Raw genomic sequence first — 17274 nt, 5'->3', positions numbered from 1 at the left:
AAGACCAGTACAGCCAAGAAGACCAGTGAAGCCAGGAAGACCAGTGAAGCCAAGAAGACCAGTGAAGCCAGGAAGACCAGTGAAGCCAAGAAGAAGAAAAGTATGTACTGAGTGACCAGTGCTTTGTGCCTGACCTCATTTCCAGACCCTTTTCCTCTCATTTCTATTGGTCCCTTCCCATTGCCTAGTCCTTAGACCATCTCCAATTCCAAATTGATCTTCCTCTTTTTTCCTTTTCTTTTCTTTCTTCCCTCCCACCCCTCCAATGAGACAGGGTTTCTCTGTGTAATAGCACTCCTGGCTGTCTTAGAACTCACTTTATAGACCAGGCTGGCCTCGGACTCAGATCTGCCTGCCTCTGCCTCCTGAGATTAAAGGAAGGGGATTAAAGGCGTGCACCACCATTCCGGGAGTGATCTTCTTTTATTCTAAGACAGCTCAATACTTTATAAGTCGTTGTCTCTTGAAAAATCTGGTATTTAAAAAAAAAAAAAAAAAGACTACCCCAGAAGGATGCAATAGTACTGTGTGTTTGTATACATGTATCACACACACAAGTTTGCAAATAATTTTAATGAAAAATTAGTTCCCAGGCTGGGCGATGGTGGCGCGCACGCCCTTAATCCCAACACTTGGGAGGCCCAGGCAGGAAGATCCCAGTGAGTTGGAGGCCAGCCTGGTCTACAAAGTGAGTTCTAGGACAGCCAGAGCTGTTACACAGTGTAACCCTATCTGGGGGGGGGGGGGGGGGGGCGGGCACTGGAGAGGTGGCTCAGAGGTTAAGAGCACTGGCTGCTCTTCCAGAGGTCCTGAGTTCAATTCCCAGCAACCACATGGTGGCTCTCAATCATCTATAATGAGATCTGGCGCCCTCTTCTGCCATGCAGGAAGAACACTGTGTACATAATAAATAAATCTTTAAAAAAATAGTTCCCTTTATATAAACAAATACAAAACCAATGTTTTTGTTTTGTTGTTATTTTGAGATAGGGTCTTTATAGCCCAAGCTAGCATCAAACTCACAATATATTTTAGGACAATGTTGAATTCTGATTCTCTTGCCCCCACAAGTGCCAGGATTACAAATGTGTGCTCTCACCATTGTGGCCCAGGTTCAATACCTGGTCAGGAAAGCATTTATTGGGGCTGGAGAGATGGCTCAGAGGTTAAGAGCATGTGCTGTTCTTGCAAAGGACCCAGATTCAGTTCCCAGCACCCACATGATGGCTCACCGCCCTCTGAAACTCTAGTTCCAGGGGACTTGGCACTCTCTTCTTTCAGGCAAATGTGGTATGCAGACAGAATACCTATACACATAAAATAAACATTTAAAAAAATAAAGGGAGAATGGAAAGAGAGAAAGAGGTTGTTTGCCAAATAGAATAAAAACAGATTCAGGGGCCTGGGGATTAGCTCAGTGGTAGAGCGCTTGCCTAGCAAGCAGAAGGCCCTGGGTTCAGTCCTCAGCTCTGGAAAAAAAAAATACAGAATCAGGGTCTGGAAAGAGGGCACAGTGGGCAAAAGTACTGACTGTGCTAATAGAGGACTCAGTTTTGGATCCCAGCACCCATGTCGTGCCATTCACACGCATCTGTAACTCCAGCTGCCGGGATCCATCACCCTCTTCAGGCCTCTGAAGGTACATGTGGCATATAGACACACACATACTACATACAAATAAAAACTTAAACTAAAATGATAAGTCAGGTGTGGTAGCACATACTTTTAATCCCAGCACCAGGGAAGGAGAGGCAGGTGGATTTCTATGAGTTCAAGGCTAGCCTGGTCTACACAGCAAGAACTTGTCTCAAAAATAAATAAATAAAATGATAAATAAAAGAATCATAAACTATTACAGACAACATTTTATTGGTATGTCAACAACTTTGATAACTTATTTAATGAATTACTAGAGAGAGGACTGGAAGTTTGTGTACGATGTGCGAGACCCTGTATTTAATGCCCAGACCCATAAAAGTATTCCAAGAGTGATAAAAGCTACAAAAACTGATTCAAGAAGAGGTTAGAGCAGGAATCATGTTGGAAGTGGGTCGGTCCTCTGTCCTTGAGCCTGCGGATGAGTATGGCCCTGGTGACATCTCAGTGTCATGGTGAGTCAGAACTACCCAGCCCAGCCACTCCTAGACTTGTGACTGGTGTGGCTTGTGACAGTGCAGTGGTAACAAAGGAAGGACCTGCAAGTCTGCTGGTCTCGGAGAACAGGCCTCCAAGCACAGTTGAACGTCAGGCCCCAGTTTCATCTTTTCTGAGGAAAAACTAGAGCATGCCTGGTTCAAGGCCTGCCTGGGCTATGTGGTCAGTTCCAAGCCCACCTCAGCTTTATAGTGAGAGGGTTTAAAAAAAAAAATAAAAAAGATCATAATGGGTTTTTTTGTTTTGTTTTGTTTTTAAGACAGGGTTTCTCTGTGTATCCCTGCCTTTCCTGGAACTCACTCTATAGACCAGGCTGGCCTTGAACTCAGAGATCTGCCTGCCCCTGACTCCCGAGTGCTGGGATTAAAGCCAGTTTACCCAGCTTTATTTTCTGTTTTGTTTTGTTTTTTTGAGACAGGGTCTCTAGTTATAGCCCTGGCTATCCTAGAACTCACTAGGTAGACCAGGCTGGCCTTGAACTCACAGAGATCTTCTTGCCTCTGCCTCCTGAGTGCTGGGGTTAAAGGTGTGTGCCACCATGCCTGGCTTAAATAAATCTTTGGATTTTTGTTTTGTTTTGTTTTTTGAGACAGGGTTTCTCTGTGTGACTCTGGCTATCCTGGAACTCACTCTGTAGACCAGGCTGGCCTCAAACTCACAGAGATCCTCCTGCCTCTGCCTCCTGAGTTCTGGGATTAAAGGCGTGCACAGCCACCTCCCAGCTAAATAAAACCTTTGGGTTTTTTTGGTTGTTGTTTTGTTTTTTCCCTTGGTTTTTTGAGACAGGGTTTCTCTGTGTAGCTTTGCGCCTTTCCTGGAACTCACTCTGTAGCCCAGGCTGGCCTCGAACTCACAGAGATCCGCCTGGCTCTGCCTCCCGAGTGCTGGAATTGAAGGCATCCACCACCACTGCCTGGCCAGTAAAACCTTTGTAATGATACACATTTCTCTGTCATCAGGAGCATCAAAGCGCAAAAACTGAACACCCAGTCCCGATGAGGCGAGCCTTCTCTGACGCAACAGAGGAGCAACTGACACCCCAGATGTTTCCCATCCACGCAGGCACTTCCCATCCACTCAGATGCGCTTGACAACTCCTTTTCCTCTTCCAAAGCATCGACGACCTTCACATTTCCTCAGAGCTCTCCCAGGAGGAGTGCTTGGACCTTGCGTGGTATCTTGTGTTGGCAATAAAATAGTGCCAAGAGCTCGTGGGTGGTCTGCAGACCTGTGCCGCGCTGCTGCCACCGTTATGACCTTAGACAGCTGTGGAGAAGTGTGTCTGGACTGATATACCTCGACCCCACTCTGCTGTCCAGGCCTCAGCACCATCTGCTTCCAGAGCATGCAGCCTTGCAAAGAGCTTTCCATGGGGGGTGTAACCCTTTTTGAGCTCCATAAAGTTCAGCAAAATGAATTTGCCCTGAGCCAGGAAATGTACGGGAACTTCTTGCCACCCTCTGAAGACAGTGCAAGCCACAGCAGGGGGTCTTTTGTTTGTGTGTGTTTTTTGCATCTTTTAGGGACAAGTGCTGGGTGGGGCCTTCCTGGTCTTCAGTCACTTGCTGCTTACTAGGCCATAGCCCGCCCCAACCATGACAGAGCAGGCCAGGCTCAAGGCTTTGCTGTACCTCCTGTCAGACTTTGTGTCTTGCATTCTGTCCCAACTTAAATTAAACCCTTGTCCACAGTTCTCGTGGCAGCAGAAGTTCCTGGCAGAGGGAGCCAGCCTAGATGTCAGGAGGAGGTGACACCAGATAGGCATGCTCTGTCGACGGCTGCACCACTGAGAATTGCCCACATGGTGTTGCCTGATGCACAAGGAAAGTTAGATGGCATCCAAGCCTGCCTCCTACAGAACTAAGAACCACGCTAGAAATGACACTGTAGCATCCCTGGGAACTGCAGGACTTTTGCGTGCTGCACCCTAGACAGAGCTGTCCTTACCCTGAAACAGAGCTGCATGCTCCTCTCCTTTAGCAAGCAAGCCATGAAGCAGCCACCCCTGTGGATAGTGACGGCCTGGTGCCGACCACTGGCTTCTGCTCATTTGCTTCCCTCAATAAACCCTGTTTAGTCTCATGGTGCAGAGCTGCTGTGTGTCAACATCCCCTCTACAACAAAAGTCTGTGCTGCCACAGAGCCACAAAGCGTCTGCCAAGTGCTGGGGAAGTAATGGGTGTGTTTGGCAACTCCTGGGCTATGGTGTTTGCTTGGCCTAGACCAGGACTGGGAGGGCACCTGCTGAGGCTCTGTTCCCAGCCATAGGGAAGGTTTGAGGAGTGGGCCATGTGCCACCCCCTCAGCTGGACTCCTTGAGCTCACTTGAATGAGTTGGGGTGAGCCCAGAATGGAAGAGGCACCAAACGAAGGCCAGGTTTGCTTCTTGAGACCCTGGATACGTCTGGACCGGTAACTGCCCACTTTTTATCTTAGCCCATTGCCCAGCCCTGACTGTCAGCCACCCTGGGCCCCCACCTGAGATCTGCCTCCAGTCAAAAAGATGGTCTGGGGGCTGGGGAAATGCTTGCTACGCAACCCCGAGGACCTGAGTCAGATTCCCAGCATCCCTGTGAAAAGCTGGGCCTAGTAGTACATGTCTGTAATCTCAGGTAGATTACATTGGGTAGATAGAGACGAGGATTTCAAACAAAAACTGAACAGTAGGGTTTTTATTTGTTTGCTTGGTTTGATTTGATTTTTCAAGGCAAGGTTTCTCTGTATAGCCCTGTCTCTGTGTAGCTGTCCTGGAACTCACTCTGTAGACCAGGCTAGCCTCAGAGTTCCCCCTGCCTCTGCCTCCTGAGTGCTGGAATTAAAGTCGTGCACCGTCACCACCCAGCAACAGTGGGCATTTAATATCCATCCCCATCCCTCTGCTTCTAATTCATCTGGGGCCCCAGGAACTCACCCAGTGACAGCAGTAGCAGGTTCCACCCACCTCTGCCTCCAGGCACCTCCTTAACCACCTGTCATGCAGACACTGCAGTACCTGTCCTAGAGCTCTCTCCCTGACAGTGTGCATGAGGTATGATTACCTGCTTTAAGGACCAGACGCTAGAGATGTATTTAAGGATGTCTCCAGGACCCGCTTAGGGTACCACAGGCTTTAGGCCTGCTCCCACTTGCGTCATCCTACAGCCTCTTGCTCTGGAAGGCCAAAAGAAGATGTCTAGTACTCTGGGGAGGCCAATCTTCCCTTCTCATTCTGAAGGCTTCTAATAGGCCCAATGCAGCCTACCTCACCACAGCAGGGCCCCTGCCAAAAAGGAGGGTAGTAGAGGTTAGGCAGGCTCTCCTGACAGCCCTGGGCATTTGTACCCTGCCCAAAGTGGCCTCACTCCTCACTGCCCTCAGACCTGCCAGCCTGTCCTGTTCGGCACACATTATTGCCTTAGAACAAATTGCCAGGAAAAAACTGCCAAAAACTCCTATTTATTATCTCATGCTGTTGGTGAACCAGGACTCTGGGAGGGCTGGACAGTGTCCTCTGCCTAGGGTCACACAGCAGCAGTCAAGATGGCAGGCAGCCTCAGAATGGAGGCTCATCCTCTCCTGGGCAGCTTTGGGCAGACTCTTAAACAGTTCACAGACTGAATCAGGCTATCCAGGCTCGTCATCACCACTTTTTTTTTTTGAGAATCAAGGTCTCAGACTGTATGTGCTTATAGTTCCAATACTCAGGCAGGGAGTCAAGGTAGGATCTCAAATCAAATTTCAGGCCAGCTGGGGCCACATAGCAGACCCGGTTAAAAAGTAGGCAGGGCCTTACTTTGTTACCCAGGCTGGCCTTGATGTCTTGGACTCAAGTGATCCTGCTGCCTCACCCTGCCAAGTTGGCTCAGCCCACCCCCAGGCATGCACCGCTGCTCCTGGCCCCGTCTCTTACTTAACGCAGAGACAATTTAGTTAATTAGAGGCTATAATGGATCTGCATCAGTCCCTCCACCCCATAGCACGACCTCATCAGAGAGCGTGGTGCACTCATGGTTGTATCTGCACTCCAGAGGACTGGCTCATGAGCCTGTGGACCTCGGGGGACAGCAATCTTGGGGGCATTTTCACATTCTACCTGCCAACCTAACTAACCTGCCCTTACTAACGGGAAAAGCCCAGGAAAAACTGATCAAGTGGCCCTGGGGGTTCTCAGGAATCCAGATTCCAGTGGCTCTGGGTCTGGAAACGTGGGCAAGAGGGTAGGCTGCAGCAGTGTCCTGACCCAGAAAGCTCACCAGCTTAGTGCTCAGCAGCCAGGGACCCAGACATGCCTCAGGAGGCCCTGATTCCTCTGATGCCTGGGCTGAGCCGGGAAAGCTCAAGGGCTACAAGCAGTGAGGTTGCAGTGGCCCTTGCTGTGGTCCCAGGAAGGAGCCAGCCGGACCTTAGGCCTGAGAACTCTCCCGGGACAGTGACAGAGCTCTTGGGACTGGAAGGAGGTCAGGTGCAGCTTCCTTTTGCCTGCTGTGCCATTCAGTGGCCATTCTTGAGGGCCCCGGGCCTTTGCTTCTAGCCCATGGCTCTGCTCTCTCTTGGGTCATGCATGGCATTGCACCCATGGGAACAGGCTACTGTTAAAGATGGAGTAACCAGAACTTCTGCTTCTTCAGGGTGGCTTTGGGGAAAGAAAGCTTTGCTGCCCTAAGCCAGAGGAGAGAGACACTTCTTCTAGACCCTTCCTCGTGCGGTCCTCCTGGGGGACAAGGACCCACCCCTCCCCCACAACAGTCACACTGCCCTTCTTATGCAGTCAATCCTCCATCCATGTTAATGGTTTTCCAAATACTTGCAGGGTGCTTGGCGGATACTACAACCTCCTCTGAAGCAGGGGGAGGGGGGTGGGGCTCTCCTCTTCATACCCAAAGCTGAGGACCAGTCCTGCTGCCATTAGGGCCTTCGGGGGACACTGAGGAAGGCACCTGAGGGCCATGGTGCTCTGAAGAAAGGATTCCCAGCTGGCCCTCATCCGGCCTGTGGTTGAAGACAAACTGTAGGTTCTTCCAAGTCTGAGGGCACCTCCAGCCCCCACAGCAAAGGCTCCATCTGGACTTCCAGGCCTGGGTACAGAGAGAGTCATGAGGAGGGGGAGCAGGTTCTAAGGAGATGGCTGTGGGCAGAGGCATGGAGTCAGGAGAAGGAAGGTACCTCGTTGAGACAGTGAAAGGCCAGAGCCAGGAGAGCCAGGAGGGCCAGGACTCCAGCAGCGATTGGCACCCCTATGGGCATTTGTAACCCCCAGCTGATGCTATAATTTTCCTGAGGAGAGAGGAGACAGAGTCCTAGGGGTCTGTTGAGGAAAGAGGAGACAGAGTTGGGGGTCTGGGGTAGCAGGAGGGGTGGCTGGACAGACAGAGTCGGGAGTCTGGGGCAGCAGGAGGGGTGGCTGGACAGACAGAGTCGGGAGTCTGGGGCAGCAGGAGGGGTGGCTGGACAGACAGAGTCGGGAGTCTGGGGCAGCAGGAGGAGAGGCTGGACAGACAGAGTCGGGAGTCTGGGGCAGCAGGAGGGGTGGCTGGACAGACAGAGTCGGGAGTCTGGGGCAGCAGGAGGGGTGGCTGGACAGACAGAGTCGGGAGTCTGGGGTAGCAGGAGGGGTGGCTGGACAGACAGAGTCGGGGGTCTGGGGAAGCAGGAGGGGAGGCTGGACAGACAGAGTCAGGGATCTGGGGCAGCAGGAGGGGAGGCTGGACAGACAGTGTTGGGGGTCTGGGGCAGCAGGAGGGGAGGCTGGACAGACAGAGTCGGGGGTCTGGGGCAGCAGGAGGGGAGGCTGGACAGGCAGAATCGGGGGTCTGGGGCAGCAGGAGGGGAGGCTGGACAGACAGAGTTGGGGGTCTGGGGCAGCAGGAGGGGAGGCTGGACAGACAGTCGGGGGTCTGGGGCAGCAGGAGGGGAGGCTGGACAGGCAGAATCGGGGGTCTGGGGCAGCAGGAGGGGAGGCTGGACAGACAGAGTTGGGGGTCTGGGGCAGCAGGAGGGGAGGCTGGACAGACAGAGTCGGGGGTCTGGGGAAGCAGGAGGGGAGGCTGGACAGACAGAGTTGGGGGTCTGGGGCAGCAGGAGGAGAGGCTGGACAGACAGAATTGGGGGTCTGGGGCAGCAGGAGGGGAGGCTGGACAGACAGAGTCGGGGGTCTGGGGCAGCAGGAGGGGAGGCTGGACAGACAGAGTCGGGGGTCTGGGGAAGCAGGAGGGGAGGCTGGACAGACAGAGTCGGGGTCTGGGGCAGCAGGAGGGGAGGCTGGACAGACAGAGTCGGGGGTCTGGGGAAGCAGGAGGGGAGGCTGGACAGACAGAGTCGGGGGTCTGGGGCAGCAGGAGGGGAGGCTGGACAGACAGAGTCGGGGGTCTGGGGCAGCAGGAGGAGAGGCTGGACAGACAGAGTCGGGGGTCTGGGACAGCAGGAGGGGAGGCTGGACAGACAGAATTGGGGGTCTGGGGCAGCAGGAGAAGAGGCTGGACAGAGTCAGGGGTCTGGGGAAGCAGGAGGGGAGACTGGACAGACAGAATTGGGGGTCTGGGGAAGCAGGAGGAGAGGCTGGACAAACAGAGTCGGGGGTCTGGGACAGCAGGAAGGGAGGCTGGACAGACAGAATTGGCGGTCTGGGGCAGCAGGAGGGGAGGCTGGACAGACAGTCGGGGGTCTGGGGCAGGAGGAGGGGAGGCTGGACAGACAGAATTGGGGGTCTGGGGCAGCAGGAGGGGAGGCTGGACAGACAGTCGGGGTCTGGGGCAGCAGGAGGGGAGGCTGGACAGAGTTGGGGGTCTGGGGCAGCAGGAGGGGAGGCTGGACAGGTGCAGTTCTCACCTTTCTGCTCCAAACCAGTGGACTCTGAAACCAAGTCATGGGTGGTTCCTTACCAATCACTGTGGGCCTCCAGGCTCTCAGTCTTCTTCCCAGAGGTTCCCAACACCCCTGACACCCCCTCAAGTCAGTTACTGTAGCACCAAGCACTGCCAGGCTAGCTTGATTGCAAATGACCAAACAGGGCCTTTCTGTTTAGCCGTCTTATACTTCGAAAGTGAAACCCCTTCTTCCCAGGCCTCCTGTGAGGGAGGGGCACTGAAGGACCTGCCTAACCCATAGCCCCAGCTCAGTAGCCGCCCTTCCTGAAGTCCATCCTGAAGAAGTTCATGGGCGGAGCAGATTAAACTGACTCCACCTCTCAGTATCGCCAACCTAGTCCACAAAGGCAATTTCCAATAAATCATAAGCCGTCTGAAGAAAGAGTTCTCCAGCACCCCCTGGAGGCTGGTGGCAGGTGTAACTAGGAAAGGTTGCTACCCTCTGTTCCTCCCAAAGAGCCAACTTGCTGCAGGACTGCTGGGCACCCATTTCTCCAGTTGTGGCCATTTGGTGGCATCCCAGTAGGGAAACCGAGGCCAAGGGAGCTCAAGTAATTAGTCAAGTCTCACAGTAGATGGATAAAGTCAAGGGGGTGTTCCACCTCTGAGTGTCTCCCAGTCCTTCACAGGCTGTGACCAGAGCACTTAGGACAAGCCATCAGCAGCCGCAGCCGCAGCCGCAGCAGCAGCAGCAGCAGCAGCTCATGCAGGCGAGTGTGGTCTGGAGTGTTGGTCCTCTGAAGTGACGACATACGCTCCCAATACAGAGGCACGTGCTGTGCCCTGCCCTCTCACAGTTGGCCAGGCGGTGATGCAGACACAGGAGCTAGGCCCAGCAAACTGTGACAGGAGGTCACGGTAGGCTTTTGAGATCCAAAACAACAAACAGCACCCACACAAGGTCTCACTTACGACCTGGGACCAAGTGAAGGAAGACGCAAGGGAGGTGTGATTCAGTGAGCGGAAGGTGCGGCGAGAAAGTAAGAGCAACCTCTGGGGTGGGGGTGAGGTGGTGAGGGGAAGTCTGAATGCAGGTATGCACACAGAAAGAGAGCTTGGAGTGGTCCCTTTACAGGCAGTATCACTGCTGAGAGACCAGGATGTCATATTGGGAATTTTGGGGTTCCCTTTGCTCTGAGTCCACAAGTCCACACTAGGGTCTACCCTCACTCAGACTTCAAGAAGAAATAAAATGGGCTCAAATGCACCCTGGGAAACTTCCTGGGTAATGCCACCCAATGTCACCACCATTTCACCTTTTTTTAAAACTGGATGGGACAAACTTGGTATCATGTACTTCAAAGAAAACAAGAGCGAGGGCCACCCACCCTCATGCCCAAGTTCTCTCTCTCTCTCTCTCTCTCTCTCTCTCTCTCTCTCTCTCTTTCTCTCTCTCTCTCTCTCTCTGATGTAGTTCTGCCTGCATGTATGCCTGCACACCAGAAGAGGGCACCAGATCTCATTACAGATGGTTGTGAGCCCCCATGTGGTTGCTGGGAATTGAACTCAGGACCTCTGGTAGAGCAGCCAGTGCTCTTAACCCCTGAGCCATCTCTCCAGCCCCCGTGCCCAAGTTTTCTATTCTTTTTTTTCTCTATTATCCCTACATGACAGGTTTGTGTAAAAATCTATTCATGGAAGTAACAGGCCAAGATACACTGTATGTCCACCAGGGTCCGGGTCTTAGGCACTGTGACTCTGGACTAACTCCTTCCATACTTTAGTTTCCCCATCTGGGGAGACCGCTGTGGGATAGCAGCTCTCATTGGAGGTGTGGGGAAGGCAATGGGACTTCTGGTCAAGGAAAAAGAGAACTGGCAGCCAGGCATGGTGGCCCAGGCTTTTAATCCCAGCACTCAGGAGGCAGAGGCAGGAGGAATCTATGAGTTCCAGCCCAACCTGGTCTATTATGGCAAGTTCCAGTCCAACCAGGGCAACAAATGAGACTCTGTTTAAAAAGTCCACTGAGAGAGATATCTGGTGTCTCCGTAACTACCTAGGCCTGTGGAGTCAGAGAACTCCAAAGTTGTGGGTTAGGGACATCGGTGTCATGCCCGGCACCTAGATCATACTCTGCTTGAAATCGGGTCCCAAAACTGAATAACTAGTGAGCCCACAGTTGCTCAGGGCCTCTGAGCCCCAGTTCGTGGATCTGCAGAATGGGGAGGTGCAAATGTCCCCCTAGGGCCTTGGGAATGCTGACAGGCTGCTGCCTGCACAGTGCGCAGTGTGGAATGCTGGGGAAGTGTGATGAGGGGTGCAGGGCATGAGCCTTTCTTATATCTTAATGGCTCCTCAGGCCACCCCAGACTGAAACTTTGGCAAGGGCGCTTCCCACGCACTCCCATCTCAGTGTCCCCAGCCTGGTAACTGAGCACCACCTCCCTCTCTTGCCCCTTTGCAGGGGACAGGACTGGGCAGATCCACCCCAAACTGTGGAGGGCTGTTTCAGGGCCCATGGTTCTGCCAGGGAGGAGCCGTTCCTCAGCTAACTCTGCCATGATTCCTGCTCTGTATACTGAGGTCTGGATCCCCCATTCCCGTTCATTCACTTCTTCCTCCACAGGACTGACCCTCACAGAAAATGTGAGGTGTCCGACTACAGCGCCCCCGGCTTCTTCTGGCCCTCAGGTGGGAAGGGACGGAAAACCCAGGGCAGACAGGTCGACTTGGGGCTTCTAGCCCAGAGCTCAGCTTGGCCACTGAGAGAGTTGCCGAGGGAGGCACCCCTCACCAGCCTACAACCTAAGCAAGTCCATCTCCTTGGAATACCGCATCCTTACCCCACCCCCTTCACCCCCTGGCGACTTGTCGTGGCCCCAAGAACCCTCGCATGACGGGCCAACTGCACACAATTGCAAGATTCCCACAGCTAATTATTGATCTCTGCCACGCACGCTTCGGCCTCTCAGAATCCTCCCAATGAATCTTGCTTTTCCGTCTGCTTCAGGACGCAAGTTAGGTGGGGGAAAGCCCAGGATTGTCAGAGCTGGGCCAGGGCAGCCTGGGCCCAAGGCATACATACACGGGATAATAGAGGGTGGGCAGGCTGGTCTGATGGGCAAGGGGTTTGAACAGGGTAGGGCTGCATAAGGTCTCCCCCATCTCCCTCCCTGGGTTCCCGCCCCCGCCCTCCCACGCACCTGCGCTGGCCTCCCCCCAAGCCCCGGGGCAGCACTGGGAGATCAGAGGACTCGGAGGAGTTGGGCTCAGGGGGATGGGGCGGGGAATTTCCCCCCACGCCTGCCTGGGCCTGCTCCCCTCCCCCTCCCCTGCCAGGTGGGGGGCACCGCTGGGGGAATTCCATCGCAGGCAAGGCTCCGGAGAGCCTGGGCTGGGGTCCTAGGGAGTGAAAGAAATGGAAGCGGGAGAGGGGGCGGGCTGGAACAGGGGACACAGCTGCCTTCCTCCCCAGACACCAGCTGCCCCTGCCTGTCGCGGGCTGAGCGTCCACGATTCCTGCCTGTCTCCCGCGATCAGGGGCAGGGAGTGGCGCTTCCTTATTCAAGCCAGCGGCGGCGGGACCTGGGGAGAGAGGAGCGTGAGGACTCGGGGAAGATGTGCGTGTGAGCGTCTCACAATGAATGAGTGGACTGAACGGGAGTGCCCGCGTGCACTTGAATCAGAGTGCCTGTGTCCATTTGACTCGGTGCAGCCGCGGGAGGGAGTCCTGTAACTCTCCTTTTAGGGTCCTCTAGAGGTCTGCTAAGCTGGCTGGCCTGTCCCCCTCCATACCCTCCCAATAGAACCCACGCTGACCCTGGGGAAAAAAAAAGAAAAAAAGGGTGGGGAAGCACGTGTTGGGACGCTGGGGGTCCCGGGGGACAGGCGTGGGAGGCGTCTGGACCTGCTGTCTGCGCTCCAATCGCGGGCGGGGCTTCTAGTCTTGGGGGGGGGGGTTGTGGGACAAGAGGGGAGGAACCTGTAGGGACACAAGCGGGGCAGGAGGCAGTGCTTTAGAGATCTGGGAGAGGGAGACTCAGGGTGCCAGGCACAGTTCGATGGGGTGGGTGTGGGGGCCCAGGCACGACCCAGAGCTACAAAGCCGATCCTGAGCTCATCCTCTGGCCAGATACTTCCCCCAGAGACCCCCGAGGAGCGACAGCCGGGCAGAGACCCCGGGAAGATATTTCCTGGTCCCGGACCGGCAGCGCAGACCAAAGTAAGACCAGGACAAACGATCAGAGGACAACGCCCCTCTCAGGTCACCTGGGAGACCCTAGAGCGACCCCGAGGGCGTCCCAGGCCGTGTTCTGGCCCAGGCAACATTTCTTTGGTTAGGGAAGATGAGGACACCAGTTCTGCAATGCCTCCTCTTCCTCTTTCCAATGCTGCTGCCGCCGCGCGGGGCCTCAGCAGGGAGCCTGCACAGTCCAGGTGAGTTTAGGCACAGCGGCCATGCCAAAGTCGCTGCTAGCTCCTGGGCTTCTGCGCCCAGAGCTGGGGCCTCCAAACTGGGGAGGTCGGGGAGCAGGTGGATGGAGCAGCTGAGCAGCCCGAAGGCCCCCTCGGGGGTGGGAACTGGGGAGTACTGGCTGGGGCCAGGCAGGAGTTGGGTGTGGAGAAGTGAGGAGGCCCAGTGAGCGTCCAGACTTCTCCAAGATGCCACGGTTGCCGGGCAGGCCTGTCCGAATGCTTCCAGGTGAATGGCGCTGATTACCGCGGCCACCAGAACTACACGGGCCCGCGCGGAGCCGGACGCCCTTGTCTTTTCTGGGACCAGACGCAGCAGCACAGCTACAGCAGCGCCAGCGATCCTCAGGGCCGCTGGGGGCTGGGCGCACACAACTTCTGCAGGTGAGGAGCCGGGTGGAGTTGTCAGTAAGGCTGGACCAGTGGTGGCAGGAGGCGGGCCTGAGGGGAGGTCTGCTTGGCCTGGTACAGTACCCTCAGGAAGACTTAGGGGCGGGGCCTATCTCATACTAGGTTCACCGGGTTCACGAAAACTTGGATTTAAAGGTATATCAGACTTAGGTGATAGTTTTCTGCAAGGCCTCCAGTCAGGGCCAGGACAAATACACCTTCAAGGGGCCCTTGGATGCCAGATCTGGTTGGACTTGAACCCTGGAATGATTGGACTGGCTCTTGTAGTATTTACTTGAGCAGCATCTACACCCCGTCATGTGAGGAGTTCAAAGTCACAGCTTTCTTCTGGAGCATCAGTCAGGGGCTGAAAGGGGGCGATTTCTGCCCAAGCACAAAGCCGAGGGCTTACCACTTGGACTTTTTTGACTTTTTTTTAAAAGATTTATTTATTTATTACGTATACAGTGTTCTGCCTGCGTGTCAGATATCATTACAGATGGTTGTGGGCCACCATGTGGTTGCTGGGAAATGGTTGTGGGCCATGTGGTTGTTGGGAATTGAACTCAGGACCTCTGGAAGAGCAGCCAGTGCCCTTAACTGTTGAGCCATCTCTCCAGTCCCTTTTTTGATGTTTTATGCAAGAGAGTAGAGAAGACCCATTGAAAAGTCAGAAGTTCTCCCATGAGGTCAAGTCAAACACCTAAAAACAACTCTCCAGGCTCTTATGGTGACTTCCCCTGTCCCCTCGGGAGGTCAAAGTCCAGGAGCAGGTGGAGAAAACTAGAATGTGTCCTAATAGAGAGGAGCATGGCCTCTAACAAAGACAGAAATGTGGTGGCCACACTGAGCAGGGTGGTGGGCTCCTCACTGCCTCCCTCTGACCACAGGAACCCAGATGGTGATGTGCAGCCATGGTGCTACGTGCCAGAGACAGAAGAGGGCATCTACTGGCGCTATTGTGATATCCCCACATGTCACAGTAAGTGAACTCAAGAGCCTAGCCAGGGGGCCACTTTCAGAGGTGGGATTCTAACTCTGCTTCTTCCACAGTGCCTGGGTACCTGGGATGCTTCGTGGATTCTGGGGCACCCCCCGCCCTCAGTGGTCCCAGTGGTACCTCCACAAAGCTCACAGTCCAGGTGTGCCTTCGATTCTGCCGCATGAAGGGCTACCAGGTACTGTCCTTGGGCCCAGACCAGTGACCCTTGACCTTGACCTCAGGACCCTATCCAGCTCCCAACACTAATGCCAAAACTTGACACTAACTTCTGAACCTCACCAGTCCCTACCTACCATCCCACTACTCCACCCATATCCACCATCCCTGACTTTGGGGTCACCCAGTCTGTGCTCCCAGCTGGCTGGCGTGGAGGCTGGTTATGCCTGCTTCTGTGGCTCTGAGAGCGACCTGGCCCGGGGACGTCCAGCCCCTGCCACCGACTGTGACCAGATCTGTTTCGGCCACCCAGGCCAGCTGTGTGGAGGCGATGGGCGACTGGGCATCTATGAAGGTGAGATGTGGACCAGAATGAAGAGTGGAGTCTCAGTGAGATCTGGTGTGCCATTCTCTAGTAGGAGTGGAATCGGGGAAGCCTGATGTTGGAGAGGGACAAGACAGGGAGACTAGGATTGAAGGCAGGATCTGTAATGGGCATGAAGCCTGCATTTGATAAGGGATTGGTCCGAAGGCGGAGCTTATTTAAAGAAACTGGTCGGTGCCAGGTGCCTACTGGGGCGGGAATGAGGCCTAGCTGGAAAGGAGAATCTTTCCACCGGTATCTCTGCGCTGGAAAGAAAGAGCCCGGATGGCCTCAGGTTCTTGACCACCTGCCCCGCCCACAGTGTCCGTGGGCTCATGCCAGGGAAACTGGACGGCACCTCAGGGTGTCATCTACTCCCCGGATTTTCCGGATGAGTATGGGCCAGACCGGAACTGCAGCTGGGTACTGGGCCAAATGGGCGCTGTGCTAGAGCTCACCTTCCGCCTCTTCGAATTGGCCGATTCGCGAGACCGGCTGGAGCTACGCGACGTCTCATCGGGCAACCTTCTCCGCGCCTTCGACGGTGCCCACCCGCCGCCGCCCGGGCCTCTGCGCCTGCGCACTGCTGCACTACTGCTCACCTTCCGCAGCGACGCACGAGGCCATGCTCAAGGCTTCGCACTCACCTACCGGGGTGAGCAGGGAGCCGGCCCTCCTGTCCCCGCCTACACAACCCTACTCCATGCCGCCTCACCTCATACCTCTCTCCTCAGGACTGCAGGACACGGTCGAGGACAGCGCATCTCCTAAGGATTCGGCCGAAACTCCTGCAGGGGACCCCGATGGTGCCAACGAGAGCTGCAGCCCTAAGCCCGGAGCTGCACAGGCTTCCATAGGGGGTGAGGCTGACTTGCAAGGTGGGAGCCAATCAGGGAGCGGCCCCTCGGAGGCCGGTCCTCACCGCACCCTTGTGCCCGCAGCCCGAGTCTTCTCCACCGTGACCGCCATCTCTGTGCTGCTGCTGTTGCTCCTGTCGCTGCTGCGTGTGCTGCGTCGACGGTGCGGGCGCTGGGGCAGGGCCTGAGGGCAGAACCCGCACTGGGCGCCTGATGCCTCGTGCTTCGGGTGTGGGGGCTCCGGTGGGGAGCTAGGACGGGGGGACAAAGCTAGGAAGGTCCTGGGTTCTTGAGGGGGCGAGGCCTTGGGAGAATTACGCATGGGTTCGCAGGCAGAGCAGGATGTTGGAGGCAAGACTGGGTATGGGTCCAGCTGACGTCTGCTCCCTCTCTAGGAGCTGTCTGCTGGCTCCAGGAAAAGGGTCTCTGGCCTTGGGACCTTCCCGGGGCCCCGGGAGAAGCTGGGCTGTGTGGTACCGCCGACCCCGAGGGGTGGCCCTGCCCTGTCCCCCAGGGGACTCTCAGGCTGAGGGTCCTGCCGCGGGCTACCGGCCCCTGAGTGCTTCCAGCCAGAGCTCCTTACGCTCTCTCATCTCTGCTCTCTGACCCCAGATGCCGGGGGGTCCGTCACAACTTCGGCCAGCGAGGTGGACACCCGAGATATTATGCAGCACCCTACCTCTTCCTTGTGCCCCCTTAAAGGCAGCTCGGTCTCTGGTCATCTTAGGGAGACCAGAAAATCGGACAGGAAGCATCCAGTGCTATTTGGAAACTTGGTCTGACCCTTGGGGTCCAAATGGTTGAAGCCAAAGGGCAAAAGGAATCCAACACCCTAATCCTTGGACCTTGATGTGAGGGGTGGTGTCTGGTTTCAGGGTTCTTTGCGCCTCTTCTGGGGGTAGTCCTGGACTGCTGCCCTCAGTGAAAGGTTATGGGTCAACAAAAGTGATCTACAGACTGACCATAGACTTAAAATAAAGGACCTATTTTGGTAAAGGCGTCAGCAAGTTCTTTGTGTGAGGGAGGAGCTATGTTAATAAGGGTGTTGTTGGGCAGGTGAGATGCTGGGCGTTTCACACGGTGAGCTTTCTTGTG

The 17274-nt window shown here is 55.2% G+C and overlaps 1 protein-coding gene, 1 long non-coding RNA gene and 1 pseudogene across 4 annotated transcripts; 2 read left to right on the top strand and 1 right to left on the bottom strand.

Annotated features, from left to right (window-relative positions):
* Positions 1–2: 2 nt before the first annotated feature.
* LOC131915864 (uncharacterized) lies at positions 3–4236 on the top strand. The gene is made up of 2 exons (XR_009380457.1): positions 3–100; positions 3114–4236. It is a non-coding gene; the product is annotated as an uncharacterized LOC131915864 (long non-coding RNA).
* A 2877-nt stretch (positions 4237–7113) lies between these two features.
* LOC131916353 (uncharacterized) lies at positions 7114–9748 on the bottom strand (annotated as a pseudogene).
* Positions 9749–13282: 3534 nt separating this feature from the next.
* On the top strand, positions 13283–17157 carry Kremen2 (kringle containing transmembrane protein 2). 3 transcript variants are annotated; one of them, XM_059269172.1, is made up of 9 exons: positions 13283–13373; positions 13619–13793; positions 14690–14781; positions 14853–14977; positions 15277–15313; positions 15645–15977; positions 16057–16182; positions 16264–16342; positions 16575–17157. In XM_059269172.1, exons 1-9 carry the CDS (start codon positions 13283–13285, stop codon positions 16783–16785), a joined length of 1269 nt encoding a protein of 422 aa, XP_059125155.1. In that variant the 3' UTR covers positions 16786–17157. The 3 variants fall into 3 exon arrangements, with proteins under 3 accessions (XP_059125155.1, XP_059125154.1, XP_059125156.1); XM_059269171.1 differs by having other exon boundaries at positions 15160–15313; XM_059269173.1 differs by lacking the exon at positions 16264–16342.
* The last annotated feature ends 117 nt before the right edge of the window (positions 17158–17274 follow it).

This window comes from Peromyscus eremicus, chromosome 8a (genome assembly GCF_949786415.1).
Source record: "Peromyscus eremicus chromosome 8a, PerEre_H2_v1, whole genome shotgun sequence".
Classification (NCBI taxonomy): domain Eukaryota; kingdom Metazoa; phylum Chordata; class Mammalia; order Rodentia; family Cricetidae; genus Peromyscus; species Peromyscus eremicus.
The sequence above is the reverse complement of the archived record's forward strand: the minus strand, read 5'-3'. Positions and strand labels throughout refer to the sequence as shown.